Source organism: Globicephala melas, chromosome 2 (assembly GCF_963455315.2).
Source record: "Globicephala melas chromosome 2, mGloMel1.2, whole genome shotgun sequence".
Classification (NCBI taxonomy): Eukaryota; Metazoa; Chordata; class Mammalia; order Artiodactyla; family Delphinidae; genus Globicephala; species Globicephala melas.
Genome location: NC_083315.2, coordinates 36,482,044 through 36,506,116, shown reverse-complemented (window position 1 = coordinate 36,506,116; position 24,073 = coordinate 36,482,044). Strand labels below are relative to the sequence as shown.

Sequence of the window (24,073 nt, the reverse complement as noted above, 5' to 3'; positions counted from 1 at the left end):
CATATTTCTCAGTAACTCTTTCACAGGATATAGTATGCTAAACTTCTCTCTCAAGTTTACAGAAATTTAAGCACCAAGCAAGGATGGACTCACCTTGTATCTGGTCTGCTCTCGATCATAGATCTTCTTCAGTGACACCACTTTAGGGGAGAAAAAGTTTCCTAGTTTGGCAAGATAGACCCCATTCCGAAGTCCCTCTTCCAGTTCTGTGGTGGGAGGCAGGTCTTCCCCCAGGCATGCTTCCATCCACCTGCACAGAAGGAGGGAGGACATGACAAAAGAGAGGGAAGGTATGAACCCCTCCCCTCTTCAGAGATTTCAAGCTTAATTTCCATTCTCCTTGGAAAAGTTTAAGTTGAACATAAGCAATAGTGTTTGAAGACTCAATTTCACACACATCCTTGTTCTGGCCCAGTCAGATCTCAGAGGCAGGGAACTTAGGAAAATTTCCAAGCATAAACGCCATCCTCTTCTCCACCCTACTTTCCTCTCCTGCAGCAAGAGAGCCAGCTGGCTCCCCAGGTCCTAAATGCCCCACGAGCCTCAGCCCAGACTGTCTCCCTTACTCCTTCAGTTGCGCCTTAAGAACTCCTAAGAAAAACCTTTTGTAACTGAAGCCACCATCTCTCAACTGTTCAGAAACTTACATTTGCAGCTGAGGTTCTTTTCTGGTTTGAGAATTCAGCATCCATAGTGAATTTCTAGGTTCAGATTTTAAAGTTGTTTTGGGGTTTCCAAAATAGTCAATCATCTCACCTAAAATACTTAAGGAAACTCCAATGGAAGCAGTAAAAGTGAATTCTTATGTGTTTTTTTAGAGGGGAAAGGAAGTTGTAACGGAAAACTATATTGTCCCCCTCGGACACCTCTCACAAGATTTCAGGGAATCCCAAGATAAAACAAAGCCAAGTTTATTTGCATGTATTTTCTACCAACAGAAATGTAGTTAACTAAAAAAGTCATTTAGGGCAATGGTTTTAAACTTTTCTTTGAATCACAGAATCCTTTGACTATCTAAGGAAAGCTACAGATCCTTCCCCCCAAAAATGTATATATACTTAAATTTAATATATAATTTCAGAGATTTCATTGACCCCGGTTTGAAAACCCCTAATTTATAAGTATGCTACTCAAATTTTACAAGGCTACTGTATCCCCAAATTCTTTACCATTCTTTACACGGGTTGAGGGGGACCACTAGATGATGCCTGGTCTGTTTCCCTAGTAATAAATCTTTGAAAAGCCAAATGGGGAAAGAAAAAATCCAGAGATACAGGAGACTGAAGTAAAAGCTAGATTTACTGCCAAATGGGACAATACAAGAATGAAACATTTATAATGTTAATTGATACCTAAAATTTAGAGACAAAACTGGAAGCCACATTTAAATATGCCATATTTTATACACACATACCCCCATGAAAATTTATAAGAAAACTCTAACAATACCAATAGAAAAATAGACCAAATAATACATAAATGTATTTATAATCCCATTTATGTGTGTTTCTATATAATTCTTTACATTAATAAAATTGCCTGAAAAGATATACAATAGAGCTTGAATTTACATACTTTTAAAATTATTAGTTTTATAATTCAGAATAAAATTTCTTGTATTAATTCTATCTTTTCAAACTGAGATTACCACTCAGAATCTTTAAAAAATAATGAGGGAACTCCCTGGAGGTCCAGTGGTTAGGACTCAGTGCTTTCACTGCCGGGGCCGGGTTCAATCTGTGGTCAGGAGCTAAGATTCCCACAAAAAAAAAAAGGAAAAGCAACAATGTTCCTGTTTTTCTCAAGTTCTATAGAATAGTTAACTCAACCTCACTTTCAAATCTATTCTACTTCTAAAGCAGCTAGCATACTGTCTGACACATAGTAGATACTTAAATAAATACTAGCTGGATAGATGAATGGGCCAGAGAATTTTCTGGTTATTTCCTACACCCAATGATATTAAGTTTTCTCTTCTGGCTTTTCTTTTAGGTAGTTGAACTGAAATGTCATAAGGGGAAAAAGAAGAAACGAATTAATTTTCCAGAAGAGTTACCATAGTAACTAAATTAGATATCAATTTGTAGCAGCTACAAAATCCAAACTATTCTTCTCCAAGAGCCTAAGACCATAGGACAATGTGGAAAAGAACACAGGTCAATGGTATGGAAAATAGCTGTAGTCTAAGGACACATCTCATGTAATCGTCCATCCAATATTTTACTGCTAAAAAGGATACAGCAAACAGCTCCTGGCAATCCCTGCTCTCAGGGGACAGTCTAACTTATGTTCTCATTAACAGGGACAAACCTAGAATAAATCTTAAGCCCAAAACATCCCTTTACCACATAACAGTATGAAGAAAAAGTTATTTTCCTCTCAAAATGGGGAAGACTGTGGATAAACAACACAGTAGTGCTTTTGGCTTGAATCAGAGCCAACTACCAGGGCTGTTTAGGTTCTCCTCTCCTCTGAGATCACTGGATTAAAATCAGAGTAAAAGGAGGGACCACAGCCACATCTCCCACAATCCTTTACCTTCGCCTTCTCTTGTCTAACTGCTATAAAACAGTCCTGACTGATGACAAGACTCACAAGCTTTCTATAGCGGAGTAGAATACCCTAAATATCACACAAGTGTCAGGCCTGAAGAAAAGCCACCTGTGATCTGGTGGAAAGGAATAAGCAGAGAGGGAGAGCTAGAGGAAACAGGCAAAGCACAGAAGTGTCTCTAAACAACCGCCGCAAGCCCAAAACTGCCCTCCAATTCCCTGTGTGGCTCACCCTCCATTCTAAGCTCTGCTCCACAGCAGAGAATCACCTGGTTTGTTTATAAGAATAAAGTTAGTTAAATTAGGACCAAACTGCTTGAAAAATTAACAGCATTAAGTAGGATGCTATATCACTAGATTCTTAATCTCAGCATCAGTTTGGATTCTACTATAATTCTGAGAAGATGCAACAAATTCTCCTGTCCTTCTCTACAGCCCATCTGAGATTCCCCCTCTGCCACAAACTCACAGCATCACAAAATGTGAGAGAAAGGAACTGAATGAACTTCTAGGGCAAATCCCTTTGGGGTTTTCCCCCCTATATAAAATCTATCCATTGAGGAAAATTACAAAACATTTCTCAACATTTTATGAATATTTTTCATGTTACTATACAGTTTCTCAAGACTTTCGAGTTACATTAAAATTCTACCAAATGCTAATCAGTCACCTATGTTGGGCATTTATATCATTTCTAAATGTTTTCAACCATTAAATAATTCTGCAAGGAACGTCTTTGTACACAATGTTCTTCCTTATTTAGAATTAATTCCTTTGGAAACTCCAAAACAAAAAATGTTATTGCTCAAAAGCTTACCCAAAGGCTGTACCTATTTGTACAACTCTCTCATTTTACAAATAAGAGTAAGGCCTATCAAAGGTTACCTGCTAGCTAGTGACAAAGGTGCGATAAGAGGGCCCTGATTCCTAATTTAGAATCCTTCTCACTAAACCACTATTGCTCTTACCACATCACCCCCAAAGCCTAACAGAGCTGAGCTCCACAGGGCTGTCTAAACAGGACCAAGTTTCAGATGTCCCATGCAGGAAAAAGGCTGGTATCTCTCCAAGTTCTGTCCACTTAATAGGGTTTTAAATATTTCAGTTTAACTGTAAGACCACCAGTAATTCTCAACTCAGACACAAAGCTTCCTTATAAAACTTAAGCATTTAAATTAACTTTATAAATACACTTAAGAATAAATCTATGCATTGATTCTTATCTTACACCAGGCACAAAAATCCACTCAAAACGGATTAAAGACTTGAATGCAAGACTTGAAACCATAAACTCCTTTAAGAAAACACAGGGGGTAAGCTCCTTGACATCAGTCTTGGAGATGCGTTTTTTGGATTTGACACCTAAAGCAAAGGCATCAAAAGCAAAACTAAACAAGGACGATTATATCAAACTAAAAAAATGCAAGACTTGAAACCATAAACTCCTTTAAGAAAACATAGGGGGTAAGCTCCTTGACATCAGTCTTGGAGATGATTTTTTTGGATTTGACACCTAAAGCAAAGGCATCAAAAGCAAAAATAAACAAGGACGATTATATCAAACTAAAAATAGCCTCTGCACAGCAAAGGAAACCACCAACAAAATGAAAAGGCAACCTATGGAATGGTAGAAAATATTTGCAAATCATATATCTGATAAGGGGTTAAATCCAAAATATATGAAGAACTCATGCAACTCAATGGCAAAAAAACCCCTAACAATCCAATTTTTAAATGGGCAGAGGAACTGAATAGTTTTCCAAAGAAGACATACAAATGGCCAACAGGTACCTGAAAAGATGCTCAACATCATTAAATCATCAGGGAAATGCAAATCAAAACCACAATGAGCTATCACCTCACACCTGTTAGAATGGCTACTATCAAAAAGACAAGAGAAAGTGTTGGTGAGGATGTGAAGAAAAGGGAACCCTTGTGCACTATTGGTGGTGTAGACAAAGAATGTCCTCTGCCATTTCAGTAAAACAAAGAACGTTGAGGCCATCAAGCCATCAGCCACTGCAGCGGCCCATGACGGTGCACCCTAAGCGGAATTCAGGACGGAGAAAAACAGGTTGCCTGCCACCAAGCCATGAACCTCTACATCCAGCCCCAACGGTATACCCTGAGAGGATTCAAGAGAGAGAAAAAAAGAATACTGGCTCTACATAAGGTGAATATCAAAGGAATAATTTCAATAAGCCCAGACTCTTGCATCTTCCTGTAAGTAGAAAAGCACTTAATTCATTAACTTGAGATGTCTGGGTTTTTTGTTTTGTTTTAATAGCAGTAATCTTATGATGGTCTGACTACCTGGTTTGGGTTTTGTTTTTTGTTTTTTTTCTTCAAAAAACTCATTTATCCTGGTTCCTCCCTTACCTCTTTGGAACAGTCCTTCAGAGCTATCTGAGAGGCTGTCTCCTGGGCTTTAAGTCCTCATTAAAGCTGCCGAATAAAACGTAATTCTCAACTTTTAGGTTGTACATTTTTTTTCAGCCAACAGTGGGAATATAAATTGGTGTAGCCACTATGGAGGCAATATGAAGGTTCTTCAAAAAATTAAAAATAGAACTGCCATATCATCCAGCAATCCCACTTCTGGGTATACAGACATCCCTGGGTATCAACAGGGGATTGGTTCCAGGACCCACGTAGATAGGTACCAAATTCAAGGATGCTCAAATCCTGTACATAAAATGTCATCGTATTTGCATACAACCTAAGCACACTCTCCTGTATACTTTAAATCATCTGCAGGTTACTATAATACCTAATACAATGTAAATGCTATGTAAATGGTTGTCAATATAATGTAAATGTTATGTAAATAATTGCTGCCAAGCAGCAAATTCAAGTTTTGCTTTTTGGAACTTTCTGGAATTATTTTTTCCCTAAATATTGTCAATCCACAGTTGATTGACTCCACAGATGCTGAACCTGCAGATATGGAGGGATAACTGTATAGTCAAAAGAAATGAAAACAGGATATCGAATATAAATCTGCACTCTCATGTCCACCGCAGCATTATTCACAATAGCCAAGATATGGAAACACTAAGTACCCAGGAATGGACGAATGGATAAAGAGGTTGTGGTATATGTCTACAAAGAAATATTATTCAGCCATGAGAAAGAACGAAATCCTGCCATTTGTGACAACATGGATGGACCTTGAGGGCATTATACTAAGTGAAATAAACCAGACAAAGAAAACCAAGTACTGTATGTATCACTTAAATGTGGAATCTTAAAAAAAAGTCAGACTTTAGTGCTTGCCATGAGGTAGGGTGTGGAGAAATTAGGAAGAGGTTGGTAAAAGGATACAAACTTTCAGCTTTAAGATGAATGAGGTCTGAGGATCTAACATAAACCAGTGACTATAGTTGCTAACATTATATTGTATAATTAAAATATGTTAAGAGAGTAGAACTTAAATGTCCTCACCAAAAAAAAAAAAAAAGATAAACATGTGAGGTGATGGATATGTTAACTACATCCTTTCACAATGTATACATATATCAAATCACCACAAAGTACTTATTTTAAATATCCTATAGTTTTACATGCTATTTATACCTCAGTAAAGCAGAAATTTAACAAATAAATCAATCTATGCACAAAAGAAAAGTCCCTGGTCAACACAATTCTCATATTACCAATTCTCATGTTTAAAACTGTCTTAATAGTCATAGAACTTCACAGTTGGAAGGCTCATTAAAGCTCTTCCAGTCTACCCCAACTCCTCCACTCCCCTCTCACCTTCCACTCCCTCCCCCACTTTAATGCCTGAATGCTTCCAAAACATCTTGGCCAAATCATGATGTAAGCTGACCCTGAACACTGATGCTGACATGGAAATCACACATTCAAGTTAACCCATTTCATCTCAGGATTCTAGTAGCCAAAAAGTTTTTATTAAGCCAGCAGTTAGCTCCCCATTGACACCCTAAGCTGCCTTCTGAAGCAAGACAACATATGGAATTAAAATATAATGTGACCAGTACTGGCCAGGGACTTTTAAAGACGTGGATTTATATCCTGTCCCTGTTACTTATCAAGACAGCAAGTCACTTACCCAGTTTCTTCATTCGTTAAAAGGGAATAACAATATTTTCCAAATAAGGCTGTTGTTGAGGATTAAATAAGATTACACGTGAAATACAGTGCTTAGCACAGTGCTTGGCTGGGTATTTAAAAATTTGTGCTTTTCCTCCTTTCCCCTCATATGATGAGTCACATGCTGACACTTTTGTCAGTAAAATGATTCCAGTTCCTTCAAGTACTCTTCATGAAAAGAGAACAGCACCTACCTCACAGGACGATTGTGAGGATTAAAAGAGATAACACACATAAAGAGTTAAGAACAGTGCCTGGAATAGAGTAAGCGCTCAGAGCGTTAGCTGATATCACTACTAGTGTTAGACATGACTCCCTGCCCCTCACATCTTTCTCATTCATCTCTGAACACTATGCTCCAGGTGTGGTCTGACTGGCCTGAAATGGAACCGGAATATCACTCCTTCATTCTGAACACTCCAAAACCACAGACAAAGCCTCAATTAAATTATTTTACAACACTTTTCCACTCAACAGAGATTCTTAGTATTTTTTTCCCCAAAATATGCAGCTGCTAAACCCGATCTCTACAGCTCCATATTAGATCCATTATTTGCACTCATCTCTACTATGTTTCTTCATGTTTGATTCAGCCCATTGTCCCGAAATGTCAACACCTTTTGGGATCCTCATTCTGTTACCCAAAATACCAACTTCTCTTCCAGCTTCACATTATCCACAAATATTAATGGGTTTTAAAGAATGACGAGGAGGAGTTCACCAAATGGCCAAGGCAGAGAAGGCCTCTAAGCAGAAGAAATACCATGTACAAAGGCAGGGAGGGCCGAGAAAAAATGGTGGGTTATGCAGTAGTTCAGCACTGTCATTGCTAGAAGGGAAAGTAGGAGGTGAAGATGAAAAAAAAGAGCAGGCTGGATGGTGCAAGGCCTGTTTGTCATGCTAAGAAACCTTTCCTTCTGTCATGAGAGACACTGAAGGATTTTAAGCGGGAGGTGATCTGATCAAATCTGTTTCAGAAAATCACTGTGGCAACAATGTGGGGTTTTAAAATTTTTCAAGTACGAATGTTTCTACGAGTACAAATGTTTTAACAAAGAAGTCACTTTAAAAAAAAAGTTCTGAGAATATTATACCAAGTGGTGAGACCAGCACACCCAATCTGTGAACAGGTCTCGCAGCCACGACCACAGATAGAACTCAGCAACAAAACTCTTATATGAAGGAAACGGAGAATAGAGTTGTTAGTCCTTCCTCCCACAAAAAGGGATTAAACTTTCAACATTTTCTCCTCCTCAAGTTTAACCCTAGAACTGCTTTAACAAATCTAACTCAAATGAAAATTACTAAAAAAAATAAATTTTTTAAGTGACATCTGATCTGAAACACAACTATTAAACAGGAAAACAGTAACATCTGAATGGTTCATTTTCTATAAATAACACCAAAAAAAAAATCTCTAACACCACCTGGCAGATACTAAGTTAAATACTTTACATGTATTATTTCACTTGATCCTTGCAAAAACCCCATAAGGTAAGTAGTATTACTATTCTTATTTTACTGATATAAGAAAACTATGGGCTCCTCAAAGTAAAGTAACTTGTCCAAGATTACCCATCTAGTAAGTGGCTGAGCTCACACTTGAACCCAAGATGGTGTGATTCTAAAGTGCAAACTGAGGTGCTACATTCCAGCAATTTATTCAAAAATAATAAAAGCTACTACCCTCCTTAATACTAATAAAAGCTCAAGTTCTGGAGCTGGGCCTCCTGAAGCACCCTAAACCACAGTGCATGACCTCATTAACAACACTTACTCTACCAAGGACCAAGAGAGAGGCCTATAAAATATTAAACATTGAAGTTGACACAATTAGTGTGAAAAGTGCTTATATAAAAGTCTGTCTTTAATATAATTGCATAATAATTCTTATAAATAGTCCTGATACAGCTTTCATATCTAGTGTATTTTGATAAAGCTTTGTTTTATTCATATTTTAAATCAATTTTCCAAAAAAAATCTACTCTGACAGCTTAATATCCATTTAGGAAACATTTCTAACGGCTCACTCTGTGCAACACTTATCAGTGGCATAAAATGCGCTAACTACCTGGAGAGCACCCTCTGGGAACAGAGATGCTTAAACGACTAGCTACAATAGTAGATGATATTTGAACTAGGCTTTTAAGATAAATTGTATTTAGAAAGGTGAAAACGGGAAATAAAGACATTTAAAATAAAGGAGAACAGCATAAAAAAGAGGGCAAAAAGGCATGAAAACAAATGGCATATTTAGGGAATGACAAATCACTGTGGTAGAGGAGTAGGAGATGTACCTGGAACAATAGAATTTTAATCTGCAGGCAATGGGAACCACAAAAGTTTTTGAATAGAAGAGTAGCTTGGTCAGATCTGACACTTAGTATGGTAACTAGGACAACAGCACGGAAGATAGATTCAACAGAGCAATATTAGGCAACTACTTCAGGAATCCAGGTGAGAGATAATAAGGTCTCCAACTAGGGCAATGGCAGAAACAGAAAGAAAAATGATGAGTAATTTCAAAGGAAGAATTGACCCCATTTGACAATCTGTTAGATGGCTGGGAGTGAGGGTTAGAAGGGCACTGAGGAAGATGAGGTTTAACAGACAATTGGAAAAGAAAAGAAAAACAAAGTTAGCTCCTGACCTCACATTTTGCTACTGACTTTAAACATCAAGTGGATTAGAGATTTTAAAACATAAAAAAATGAAAGGAGGAAAAAAATATAAATGAATGGTTGTATAATCTTGAAATGAGAAAGGCCTTTCCAAACAAGACTGTGAGGCAGAAATCATTTTGAAAAGGGGGAAATAAACTGTCTACACAAAAGCAGTTGAACTTCTACAAGGAAATTAAAAAAAAAAAATTTGAAAGATAAGCTGGAGGGAAAATTTGCAACCTATAACAAGGGGCTAATAATCTCTCATAATCTTCATTTTTTAAAATTTTTAAAATTTTTTGTCTGCACGGCATGCGGATCTCAGTTCCCCCACCAGGCATTGAACTTGTCCCCCACCCCTCCTGCACTGGAAGCGTGGAGTCCTAACCACTGAACCGCCAGGGAAGTGCCCTCTCCCATAATCTTTATTTTTTTTTTAAAAAAAATAAAGCTTTATTTATTTATTTATGGCAGCATTGGGTCTTCGTTGCTGTGCGTGGGCTTTCTCTAGTTGTGGCGAGCGGGGGCTACTCCTCGTTGCGGAGCGTGGGCTTCTCATTATGGTGGCTTCTCTTGTTGTGGAGCACGGGCTCTAGGCACGCAGGCTTCAGTATTTGTGGCACCTGGGCTCAGTAGTTGTGGCTCGCGGGCTTAGGTGCTCCGTGGCATGTGGGATCTTCCCGGACCAGGGCTCGAACCCATGTCGCCTGCATTGGCAGGCTGATTCTTAACCACTGCGCCACCAGGGAAGCCCTCCCATAATCTTCAGATGCATATATATATATTTTAATGCTTGAAATAAATGACAAATATTTTCCTAGGAAAATGCACTAGAAACACAAACAGGCAATTCACAAAAGAATATAAGTAGCCAGCAATTATGGGAAAAAATCTTAATCTCACTACTAATCAAAGGAATGCAAATTAAAGTAACAATAACACCATTTTCAGCTAGCAGATAAAAAAGGCAAAGATAAAAAAGAATGATAGTAACTTATTATTGTCCAGTATGTGGAGAAACTCAACGTTCTCACACTGTTCCACAAGAAAATCTGGCAACACGTACCATCTATAGGAAACTTGCAAGAACTTCAGTAAAAGGAAAAAGGTTGTTTTGTTTTTAAAAGATGATTTGGTGACTTGTGGCATGGATGACTAAATAAAAGATTATGCCATTAAACAAGGCTGGGAACACAAGAAGCAAGCCAGAATGATAAGTTCATGCCTGAAATATGTTCAGCTTGAAAGGTCAATGATACATTTAGGTAGAGACATCCTACCGGTTGTTGGAAATACAAGTCTGAAAAACTCAGGAGAGAGACCAAGTTTGACCAGGGACCCAGATTTGAAAAGTGGCACCAGGACTTCCCTGGTGGCGCAGTGGTTAAGAATCCGCCTGCCAATGCAGGGGACATGGGTTCGATTCCTGGGCCAGGAAGATCCCACATGCCATGGAGCAACTAAGCCCAGGCACCACAACTACTGAGCCCGCCAGCCACCACAACTACTGAGCCCACCAGCCACAACTACTGAAGCCCGCATGCTCTAGAGCCCATGTGCCACAACTGTTGAGCCCGTGTGCTGCAACTACTGAAGCCCTCATGCCTAGAGCCCGTGCTCTGCAACAAGAGAAGCCATTGCAATGAGAAGCCTGCACACCACAATGAAAAGTAGCCTCCCTCTTGCCGCAACTCGAGAAAGCCCATGCACAGCAAGGAAGACCCAGTGCAGCCAAAAAAAAAAAAGAGAGAAGAAAGAGAAGCGGCACCACAGGAGTGGACGAGCTCCCTAGAGAAAGACTGTAGAGACAAATTTTAAAGTTCAAGGACTGTGCCTTGGAAAAACACCAACACTTAAGAGGCGAATATTACAGAGAAAGAACAGTTACTATGGTAAAAAGAGAACTATGAGAGAATCACGTGATGGTAAGCAAGGAAGAAAAAAATTTCAGGAAGCTGGGAGAGGTCACCAATTTCAAATGCTGCAGAGAGATGGGTGGCAAAGAGAAAAGGATATGGCAAATAAGGAAGAAGGTCATCTGGGATCCCAATAGGGGGGAGTCTCAGTGGAGTGATGAGGCAGGAGGATCAGATTACTATAACTAGAGAAGTCACTAGAAGTAGGGAACTAGAGACAGAAAATGTAGAGTTCTTCTTCAAGAAATCTAAGAAGGGAAGAAGAGAAATTGGGGGGATAAAGAAAGGGTTAGTCTGAAGTGGCGGTATGTCTCTGTCTCTTTTTTTAAATAACTGAAGAATAGGCATATATTTGCGCCCTGCAAGAAAAGAATAAGGAAGAGGGACTAAAGACACAAGAAATAAAGGAATAAAAAAGAAGGTTCTGAAGAACACAATGGGCAGTTATCTATGAGAAGGAACATACCCACTTCTTCCTTGAGAAAGAGGGAAGGAAATAAGAATGAGCAAGAATGACGTACCTAACTAGCCTCTCTTGAGCTTCAGTTTCCTGTCTGTAAAACAGGATTAGGAACAGCACCTACTCTCATAAGATTGTTGTGAAGACTGAGATAACGTATAGAAGCACTAGTAGGCTCTAAATAATGGTAGCAACGTGTTTGTGTACGCGTGGGGGACAGCTAGATCCCAGAAATAAACGTACTTCTAGAGCCTGACACCCAGTAACTTGCGTAATACCTATCTACTTTGTCTTATTGATATCATTTGTCAAAGAGAGCATATACTTGACCCTACCCATTCCACCACTCAGCAAGACAAAAAATGACTATTCAGAGAACTCTAGTGTGATAAGCCTTAAAACAAGCCCAGACCAAGAGCATATGGAGAAAAGAATCAGGGTGGGAATCTGAATTAGGTGTCTGTGAAACCAGCTGAACAAGTCCTGCAGACCACACGACTTCAGTGGTTTCCCGGCTCTGTGCAATACAGAAGGGGAACATACCAATGCCGGAACTGACTACTCCAAACCACTGAGATTCAGTTCCTCCAGGAGCAGCTCCGCTGGCACCACACCCAGTTTGCAGAGCAAACGCCGCCCCCACCCCCACCCCCGCCGAATGTCAGCATTACTCACTGCTAAAAACCTCCCAAGTTGGGCCATCTTTCCTTGTAAATAGGATTTTACTAAGTCGCTAACACATTTGAGTACCATCTAGGCACTGGAAACAGCCTAGTAATTTCAATACAGTGCGGCAAAAACAAGTCTTGAGAAAAAAGACTTTATTATTCAATAAAGCATTCCTCACCATATGAAGAGGGAGGGGAATGAGAACTGGTTTCCCAGAGAAAATGACATTTATGCCTTGAAGGACGTGTGTGTGTGTGTGTGTGTGTGTGCGCGCGCGCGCGCGCGCATGGGGGAGAACATGTCAAGCTAAAGGAAGAGAATGTACAGACCTTTTGGATTTCAAACAGGAAAGAAATGATTAGATCTGATTTAAAAGATCACTCCAAGCACAACGGATTAGGAGGGGGGACTATTAAGGGGTGCAGAGCTACTAAAGAAAGTACAGCAGTAACCCAGGCAAGAAATGACAAACGCTAGTCTTCCAAGCCATACAAGCAAAATGAGAAATCTTGATAGTATCTGTTTTAAAAGAAACTTCTGAATATGAATTAAACCAATCTGAACAGCTATAGGAATTGTGAGAAACAGAAGGGATTTTTTTTTCTTCGTCTTAAGTTAACTTAGTTAACCTCTGTGTTTCTTGATACCTAAAACAGACCTGTCTGTCCCTGAACAAATCATTTCACTCTGCTGAACTGGACAAGGTATGTCAAGTTTACTTGCCAATATTAAATGTCTAATTGTTATCATATTTCAAAAGGGTCCCTCGTCTTATTAGAGTGGTAGAAACTAGACTATGGTGATGGTTGCACCACTTGGTAAATTTACTAAAAATTGTTGACTTATACACTGAAAATCAGAGAATTTTATGGTATGTAAACGGTACCTCAATGAAATTTAAAAAGAAAAAAAAGAAGTCCCTGAGTGAATAGGATTAACTTACTTCCAGACCAAGTATTCAGAAGCAAAGCCTAGTGAAACATTACTGTGTTCAACCTATACACCCACCCACCTCTACTTTACCATAAATCATGAAGCATGAAACACCTTTTAACACTAAATGGAAAAAAAAAAGACTTCAAAGTGAGCTCAAGTCTCAGCCTAGTCACTGCTGGTTGTGGGCAGCTCTTGAGGGAAAAAAAAAACAGGTGAGAGTCCTCTACTAGGTGGAAGACAGGCACATATTTCTTTGCAAAAAACCACTTCTCTGAGTCACTGCCTACTGCAGCAGCTGTCAGAGCCTAGGGGAACAAGGAGAGGCTGTAGAGCGAAAACATGCCAAAAAGTTAATTTTCAGATCTAGTCGTTAGTGAGAACGTATCAGGAGGCGGGTTAACTGTTGAGTATGAACCTCACTAAGGACATATAGCCCTTGCCCTCCAAGCCTCAGTCAATTAGGGAAGAGAAAAAAATAAAGCACTTACAATTTATTGTGAAAAGCTATACTAAAGATACGTGGGCGGGGGAGGGGGGACGATAGAGACACGAGAGGAGCATCTAACTCAGACCTGGGGTAAGGGTGGGTGTCCAAGTAAGCTTCTTGGAGGAGGAGCTGCCTGAATTTTTCTTAGATCGGCAATATATTGATACAGGTCAAAAATTTTTAAGTATAAAAAGATACCCAGTTAAAAGGAAGAAAATCTCATGAAGTGAATAGACAAGAGTGTCGTATGCTGCATAGATTAAGTAAAATAAGTACTGAAAATTTTCCAATGGGCATAGCAATTAGGTCACTGGTGACCTGAGCAAGAGAAATTTCAGTGGGAGAAAGGAGGGCACACGAATCGCATCCATGTGAGTTAAGATTTTAAAAGTGTATATAAGGAATAAAGACAAGTTTTCCTTGAAGGAAAAAAGAAGGGACAATAATCCTAGACAGGGTCTAGGATTGAGGGAGTATATCTGGAATGGGTGAGGATGTTTATGTGCGAAAGAGAAAGAACTGGCAGAAAACAGCTCAAGTTATAGTTAAGAAAATAATACTGGACAAGAACCCTAGGAAACAAGGAGGGGTAGGATCCAGACCGCAGAGAGAAGACTGAGTCTTAAGAAGAAAAATTGTTCTCCCGTTGCTACAGGGAAGGAGGTCAACATTGCATGGTAAACGAGATAAATTTGTTAGGGCCAGAAAAATGGAGGGAGTTTGTAGAGAAAATTGAGGTCATCAAGTTGTGATATGGGAAGCTAGGGATGGAGATGCCTACTAAGAATAAAGGTTGATAAAACTTTTGATCAGCCCCACCCATCTCTGACAATTCAAATGTTACTTCCAAAAGGCACCTCCTCCATGAACTCTTCCATAATCTACCACTGGAAATAATCTCTTCTTCCTCCAAATTTCCTCTAGACTTTCTTTTTTTAATTTATTTATTTTTTTTTTTTTTTTTTGCGGTACACGAGCCTCTCACTGTTGTGGCCTGTCCCGTTGTGGAGCACAGGCTCCAGACGCACAGGCTCAGCGGCCATGGCACACGGGCTTAGTTGCTCCGCGGCATGTGGGATCCTCCCGGACCGGGGCACAAAGCCGTGTCCCCTGCATCGGCAGGCGGACTCTCAACCACTGCACCACCAGGGAAGCCCCTAGACTTTCTTTTTAATGGTTTTGTTTTTAGCTGCGTTGGGTCTTCGTTGCTGCACATGGGCTTTCTCTAGTTGCAGCAAGGCGGGGCTACTCTTCATTGCAGCACATGGGCTCAGTAGTCGTGGGCTCTAGAGCGCAGGCTCAGTAGTTGTGGTGCATGGGCTTAGGTGCTCCGCGGCATGTGGAATCTTCCCGGACCAGGAATCGAACCCGTGACCCCTGAACTGGCAGGCCAATTCTTAACCACTGTGCCACCACGGAAGTCCCTCCTCTAGAGTTTCTTACAGCACTTTGCATCTCTTTACCTCTTAATGTTACTTAAGGACATAAGGGTGGAATCCTTTTCTGATTTCTATTTGAAGCATGGTGTTCAATAAATAACTGCTGAATGACACAAACCACCCTTTCTCTCTTGCTTGAGGACCACAGTCCTGGTCTCAATTACAGCCAAATAATAAAAGAAAAAGAAATTACCCTAAATTCTCATCACCACCAATACTGAAGTTCTCTTAACCACCACAGCCCCCACATTCCACACAACTTTTCACGAATTCAGCAGAACAATATTCCTGAGCATCTACTTTGTGAAAAGCACTGTGGAAGGAGCTGCTGTTGGACACCAACAAGTAGAAAAAGACGGTCTCACTAAAGAGACTGTCTAAAGGAGCACAAAAAAGTAAGACAAACATACATACAGTTATGCTGTCCCTTCTCTGCCATATAATTTCAGACTATACTGCAAAACTCAGCCATAAAATAATCTCTCACTTAGATAAATTTTAACACATTAACTGCTTGCATCATTTCCTTGGCAATCTATATTGCCTTGTGACATTAGTTAGATCTTTCATCCTTCGATGGTGAGTAACTTTTCAAATGGTTATACCCTGACTGTCCAATTAATCCATAAGTCCCCTAAGGGCAGGATTGGGTTATACTTTCACATCTTCTCCAGTTCTACCAGAGGGTCCTGAACAATGGAGGAGCTCAGAAAATTTTTACCTGTTTTATTGTATTGGAGGTGTTTTTCCCGACTTTTTTAGCTGTGTCAGAAAAAAAAAAAGAGCAATGGAATATTATCAAGTCATTCAAAATAAAAATACCTTTTAATAACAGGAAATGAAAATAAAAACTATTTTAAGTAACTTGAGAAAGCACTTAGGTTAGAACATAATCTTCCATTAACCATTATACAGTCTATGCTTGAAAATCTGCAACATGGGTTTTCTCAAAGCAAGTTTTTGGGGAATTTTTTTGGAAACCTCTTATTGCTATAAAGTTCTTCCTCATATTAAGCAGATTTCCATTGCCTAGTTCTGTTCCTCTGGTACCACATATGATAAATTGAACCCCTTTACCATTTTTCAGGAATTTTAAAATAATATCGGCAAAATATTAACAGTTGAATAAATTCCTATACTGGATGAGAGGTTGATCTTCTGAGATTCTATGATTCTATATTCTCTCTAAATTTTTAAAATTTTTATTTATTTATTTATTTTTATTTATTTTATTTTGCGTTGGGTTTTCGTTGCTGCACACGGGCTTTCTCTCTTGCGGTGAGTGGGGGCTACTCTTCTTTGCTGCGTGGAGGCTTCTCTTTGTGGTAGCTTCTCTTGTTGCGGATCATGGGCTCTAGGAGCACAGGCTTCAGTAGTTGTGTTACTCGGGCTCAGCAGTTGTGGCTCGCGGGCTAAGTAGTTGTGGCTTGTGGGCTCTAGAGCGCAGACTCAGTACTTGTGGTGCACAGGCTTAGTTGCTCCGCGGCACGTGGGATCTTCCCGGACCAGGGATCAAACCCATGTCCCCTGCATTGGCAGGTGGGTTCTTAACCACTGTGCCACCAGGGAAGTCTCAATATATTCTAAATCTTGTTTCCATATTAAATGATCTGTTCAATAATTCCTCATACCTCATAATCTCTAGACCCTTTTTAATCCTGGACATGCTCATCCAACATGCTCTAGTCCTGGAGCAACAACCAAGTCTCAACTAGTGGACCAACACCCACTGCCTGGAGTGGCTCCTCAGGTAAGGATTCTGATCTATCAGCAGTGCCTGCCATGGGTGTGAAGGAAGCCCACCACATATCTATCATCCCTGCTCTAGACTAGCAAGGTCCCTCTTAAAGTATGGCCTCCAGAACTGAAAACCAACTTCAGGTAGCCTCTCATCAGTACAGAGGACAATGGAACCATCGTTTCCTTTGCTGCATATACCACATTTCTATTAGTGAGTTAATAAACATCTCAGTTTTGTTTCATTTTGTTTTTTTTCCCCACTAATCCTGTCCCTACTAATGCTACTTCTCTCTCTATCCTGTATTTAGACACTCCATTTTTTGAACCTCAATGCAGGATGACACATTTCTCACTATTAAATATCATCATTAGATTCAAGGTATTTTGAAAGCAAAATCTTTCATGCAGTGTATTAACCATCCCAGCAACACAACTGAAGATTTGATCAACATACCACTGATGCATGCATAAGTCCCAACACAAATGTTTTACTTGTAACATGACCTACTGAGCTTTCTCTGAATTAAGGATCTAGCAGCTCGGGCTTCCCTGGTGGCGCAGTGGTTGAGCGTCCGCCTGCCGATGCAGGGGACACGGGTTCGTGCCCTGGTCCGCGAAGATCCCACATGCCGCGGAGCGGCTGGGCCCGTGAACCCAGCCCGTGGCTGCTGAGCCTGCGCGTCCGGAGCCTGTGCTCCGCAACGGGAGAGGCCACAGCAGTGAGAGGTCTGCGTACCACAAAAAAAAAAAAGTTCTAGCAGCTCCTTTTTCTGAGCTAAAATGTATGTAACATAAATTCACCATTTTTAACATATTTAAAGTAAGCAATTCAGTGGGTTTTAGTATATTCACAATGTTGTGCAACCACCATGACTATCTAATTCCAGAAAATTGTCACCACCCAAAAAGGAATCCTTTGCCCATTAAGCAGTCACTCACCATTTAGCAGCTCTTTTTGAATATGATTTACTCATCTGGCTACAAATCTTAATTACATTACAGTCTAGTCCACATTTATCCAATCTGTCTGCAAAAGTATCACAAGACATACTTTCAAATGCCTTAATGAAATCTAGACATTACTCCGTTTCTCTGATTCACCAATCTGGTGAGTCTGTCCAAAAGGCAATGATGTTACTGTGACAGGGCCTTTCTCAGGGAGTCCTGGTTGACTCTTAAGCACCCCTTCTTTTCTCTCCATAAGCCATCTATTTGACAAAATACATGCTACAGAATTTTGCCAGAAACTAGTTCACTAGACTAGAATTTGTGGTATCTTCTCCTTTTTAATAACTAGTACATTTTCAATCCCCCATTTTAAAAAAAAACACACTCTTGTTCTTCACAATGTCTTAAAGATCACTGGCGAAGTTCAGCAATTACACCTACCCAATTAATACAATAATGGCTTTAATTTAAGCTCTATCAACCAAGAACATGAGAACTCAATGGAGAAAGGAAAGAAACTACAGATAAAACATAAAACAGTTAATTTAAGAACTGACCATGAACAGGTCTCAAATTCTTAGCTGAAACAGTCCCACAGATCCAATATTCTGAGAGAGCTCCCAAACAAGTATACCCTGGAACACTAGTCCTAAGAAAGACGACCTGTGAGGAAAGAGTCTGATAGTAAACTAGGTTGGAGGAATATTGTTTACACTATCCTCTCCCTTGGAGATTCAGAATTTACAGCCCATGACAGTCTAAACAGTCCACCAGCTAAATAATCTGTTTACCTTGGTTTAATCCAGTATTTCTGAAACATATTTGACCACCAAAAGCTTTCCTCCTTAATGAGAGGAAATTAATAGAATATGCCTCAAAAGTGGTTAAGAATCCACCTGCCAATGCAGGGGACATGGGTTTGAGCCCTGGTCTGGGAAGATCCCACATGCCATGGAGCAACTAACAACTAAGCCCATGCGCCACAACTACTAAGCCTGCACCCTAGAGCCTGCGAGCCACAACTACTGAAGCCCGTGCGCCTAGAGCCCATGCTCCACAACAAAAGAAGCCATGCAATGAGAAGCCTGCGCAACGCAAGGAAGAGTAGCCCCTGTTCACTGCAACTAGAGAAAGCCCGTGTGCAGCAATGAAGACCCAATGCAGCCAAAAATAAATAAATAAATAAATTTATTTAAAAAAAAATAGTGATACAGAAGTCAGCTACACAGTTTTCAAAAGATCTTCAAAACTATACTCTCCTTTAACACAAAGAATAAATTGTTAGTTTGACAAGTCTATTCATCTCTTCACAGTATATATGTCAAAGTTGTTCATCCAAAACCTGTTTTCTCAATGCCAACTTCATTACACTATTAATCTTTTAAACATAATACAACTTGCTTGAAAGCACTCTGGGGACTTCCTTGGTGGTCCAGTGGGTAAGACTCCATACTCCCAATGCAGGGGGCCTAGGTTGGATCCCTGGTCAGGGAACTAGATCCCGCATGCATGCCGCAACTGACTCTGCATGCTGCAACTAAGAAGCCCGCATGCCGCAACTAAAAAAAAAAAGAGAGATCCTGCATGCCTCAACAGAGATCCCGCGTGGTGCCACAGCTAAGGCCCAGGGCAGCCAAAAGGAAGGGAAGGAAGGGAAGGAAGGGAAGGAAGGAAAGGAAGGGAAGGAAGGAAAGGAAGGAAAGGAAGGGAAGGAAGGGAAGGAAGGGAAGGAAGGGAAGGAAGGGAAAGAAGGGAGGGAAGGAGGGAGGGAGGAAGGAAGGAAGGAAGGGAGGAAGGGAGGAGGAAAGAACTCTGGAAACTTCTAGCTAATTTTTCTAAAAGGATATTTAAGCCATATGTTTCAAAAAATCTCAGAAGTTGAAGCTGCCTTGTTCTGAAAATAAAAAATTAAAAATTAAATCTCAGTTCATAGACCAGAGAGTTTGGCAAATTCCAGAGCACATTTCATAAGAGAGCCATTGCTGGTGCTCAATATTTAAGATACTATCCAAACACCAACTAGAGAAAAAAAAATAAAGCAGGAGCTCTACCTCACTCTTCACACCAAAATAAATTCCAAATGGATCAAAGGGTCAAATGTTAAAGTTCTTTATATCCTAAAAATACTAGAAGAAAGCCTGGGGGAATGTTTTTGTATAATCTCAGTATAGGACTCTCTAAAAATGATACAAAGCCCAAAAGCTAAAAATAAAAGGAATAGAGACATAGATGTGGAGAACAGACATGCGGACATAGGTAGGGAAGGGGAGGGTGGGATGAATTGGGAGATTAGGTTTGACATAAATACACTACCATGTGTAAAATAGATAGCTAGTGAGAACCTGCTGTATAGCACAGGGAGCTCAGCTTGGTGCCCTGTGACAACCTAGATAGGTGGGATGGGAGGGAGGTCCGAGAGAGGGGATATAGGTATACATATAGCTGATTCACTTCATCGTACAGCAGAAACTAACACAACATTGTAAAGCAATTATACTCCAATAAAATAAATAAATAAATAAAAATAAAAGATTTAGTAAAATCAGATGTTTTAAAATTCTAAATTATTTTAAACACCTTAAAATCAAAAGTTAAAAGACAAGCTAGAATAATTATTTACTACACATAAATCCAAAGGATCAATCTCCTCAGTATAAAAAGAGCTCTTACATCAGTAAGACCAATAACACAACAGGGAATGAGCAAAGGATTCTGCCAAAACAGCTGACAGAAAAGGAAATACAAATAGCTTTTAAACATATGTAAAGATGCTTGGCTTCAGTCAGAGTAAGATAATCTGAAAATGAAACTACAATTAAAATACCATCTTCACCTATGAAATTCATAAATATGACAAAAAAACTTATGATACTCTAGGTCAGTGAAATCATAGGGAAAGCAGCCCTCTCATGTATCATTGATGTACATATAAACTGGTACAACCTCCAAAGAGAGCAAACTGACAATATTTATCAAAACTAAATGTAGATATTCCCATTAACTTAGAAATTCTACTTTTAGAAATTTAACCTAAAATACTCACAAGTGCAAGATGGCACACATACAAAGTTGCTAACTACAACACTACTAATAAGAGAAGAAGCTGGGGTGGGGGGGAAACGTCCACTGATGGGTTAAACCCATACACTGAAAAACTATGCAACTGTGAAAGAAAAAAAATGAAGCGCTATAACATATTCATGTGGAACATGTTACAAGATGCAAAGCAGAATGTACAGTGCTATCATTTCTATAAGAGGAAACAAAAGGTATTTGTATTTAGATGCACAGACTCTGGAAGGATATACAATCATAACAGTGGTTCCATCTGGGAAGATCTGGGTGCCTGGGAAACAGGACTAGGGAGACTTTTTTCTTTTTTTTTTTTTTTTTACTGAATATCCTAGCAGAGCCTCTGAATTAAGTGTCATATATCCATATATTACCTATTTTTAAATGATTAAGAGAAAGTTTTAAAAGTTGAGACCAAATCTACCTAAAACACACTTTTGTGGGTAATTCTCAAGTTTTTAAAGGAAAACTCCCAAAGTCAAGCCACTGTCTAGCACTACCTCTTCAAACTAGCAATGATTAAAAAGCACTCTCCAAAGTAATGACATAGTAATATGTCTTCAGGGCAGAAAAACATTTTGTTGTAATAGTCATGTAAGTGGTAAGTAACTTTTGTCTCCTTTTAGCTGTTTTAAAGATCATCTGAGATGTATGTTATTTGTAATAAAATGATCTGCTATACCACAAGACTTTTTCTATTAAAAAAAATTTTTTTTCAGCCACGCCTTTCAGCTTGCGGGATCTTAGTTCCCCGACCAGGGATTGAGCCCAAACCCTCGGCAGTGAAAGCTTGGGGTCCTAACAACTGGACCACCAAGGAATTCCCTTAAATTTTATTTTTATATCATTTTTCTATTTTTAATGATCATAGGTATTTTTCCTTTTCAATTTTTCCTTTTCTAATTTTGCTCCATTCCCTCTTTTTACACTTCAGTTCCTCTGCTTCAATTTTAAAGGAAGACTAATTAATCCTATTGAAGAAAATATCCTTAGTTTTTTATGTTGCTGATTAATGACTCCTAGCAACCGGCTGATACTTTCTACCTTATGGATAAATACCTATCACAACAATAGTATTTCCTTCTACTACAAAAGTCTCCCAATTTTTCTTAAAGCCAGAGTTCTCTCAGTCCGCAGACATCTGCCCCAACAGAAGCCAAGCCCTGGGCTGGCAGCTGCCTCTCCAATGCTCCTTCTGCTTTTTGTTATGATTTCCAATGAGTCAACAGGAAGGTATTCAGAATAAGGAAGAAATAAAGGCCTTGAGGCAGGCCTTTCCTCCACCCACAACACCAAAAAATACAATTCTTGCCAAACAATCCAAGGCAATTTCCAATGCCACTCCTGTCTGCATGAGGTCACTACTGAAAAAACAAGCAATTGGGAAGAAGGAATGCCTTTCTAAGCTGAATCAAAAATAGGTGCTAGAAAGAAGAAAACCAACCAGGCACTCTCTAGTCTCCCCAGAGTCACTGTATGTAACCATATAACCTCTACTGCATCAATTTCCAACTCCAAGAGACCTCTTAGTGAGCAGGAGTTAGGTCAAAAAAGTTAAATATACACATTTATCACAGACCAGTTATGTTTCTAGACACCTATAAAAATCACTTAGATTTTATGTTTACTGTATTTCTTGTAAGCATTCATGCCCAAATTTTTCATCAATCAGTTAACTGTTACTTATTTATGTCTATCACTATCTTTAGCTCTGCAGTGAATAAGAAAAAGTGTAAGACAGAGTCCAACAACTTGTTAGACACAAAAATACATGAGACATGGGACTTCCCTGGTGGCACTCCAGGGAAGTGGTTGGGACTCCGCACTCCCAATGCAGGGGGCCCAGGATTGATCCCTGGCCAGGGAACTAGATCCCACATGCATGCCACAACTAAGAGTTTGCATGCCGCAACTAAAGGAGCCCGCGTGCTGCAACTAAGACCCAGTGCAACCAAATAAATAATAAATAAATTTTTTTTTTTAAATACATGAGACAAATCAGAGAACTGCCCTCATATAGGCAGAGTGGCAGGTAAAAGAGACTGCAATTAGAAGCAGGAAACAGCTCACATTCCCTCACCCACTTGACAGCTAGGCAATTGTTTAATGTCTGGGAACTAGGTGACTTAACTTTGGACTTAAATGCTGTCCCTTTAGTGCCTGTAGAGGTTGACAGCAGTAGTGACGGTGTCACACAGACCTGGGCTTGAATTCCACAGTTACATGACCTTGAAACACGTGATACTAACTCATTTTTTTCCTTCTTTAAAATAAAAATAATGCCTATCTCACCATAATGTTGTATGTAAAGTACATCATCGTTCTGTTTAATTACTGGTAGATACTGTTGCTGTAGTTATTATTTTTAGAAGCACAAGTAGTACTGCAGTGACAGACTGATCCAGGGAAGAGCAAAGGCTTTGGAGTCTTTGCCAAGCCTGAAATCTGGATCTATCACTTAAGAGATGGACGAGTCAACCTCTCTGAGCTTTGCTTTCTTTTCTGTTAAATGTAGATAAGAATAAGCACCTCATGGGACTTCAAGAATAGTTAATTAGACAATGCATATGAAGTGCTTAGCACAGTGCCCAGCACATGATAAGTGCTCAATAAATGGTACTGATGATGATGATGATGATGATGATGATGAAGGAGGAGAGAGGGGAAGGACACTGACCTTGGGTCAGACAGGTAATATTGTATATCATGATGTCCTTGCAAATCGCAGGGTTGGTTTTTGGTTTTGGGGGTTTTGTTTTGTTTTGCTTCCTCTTAGTTGGTGTAAAGGTATTTGAAGTATTGAGGTTTATATAATAAAATACCTTATTGAAAATTCTTCCCAATGTACAATTATATGGAAGAAAATTTTTAAACATTCAAACTTAAGCAAGTAGACTTTCTCTTCAACATAAACCATTAACCAGATCTTTCATTTATATGTTTAAGATTTTTTGATTCACACACTGTCAAAGCACAGGGATCAATGAGATTACCAGAAGCTCTGTCAGAAGAAAAATCAAACAGCAGTCCTGATTTGATCAGGTAGGCAATGGGACCTCTGCATTCATGTGGCAC

At 39.5% G+C, this 24,073-nt stretch overlaps 1 protein-coding gene across 3 annotated transcripts in view; it reads right to left on the bottom strand.

Annotated features, from left to right (window-relative positions):
- Window positions 1-24,073, bottom strand: part of IQGAP1 (IQ motif containing GTPase activating protein 1) — a 102,239-nt gene that overhangs the window by 66,100 nt on the left and 12,066 nt on the right. For all 3 annotated transcript variants that reach the window (XM_030878563.2, XM_060293813.1, XM_060293814.1), the window contains exon 3: window positions 94-250. In XM_030878563.2, the coding sequence (XP_030734423.1) occupies window positions 94-250 (157 nt within the window). The remainder of the gene's footprint in view (window positions 1-93; window positions 251-24,073) is intronic.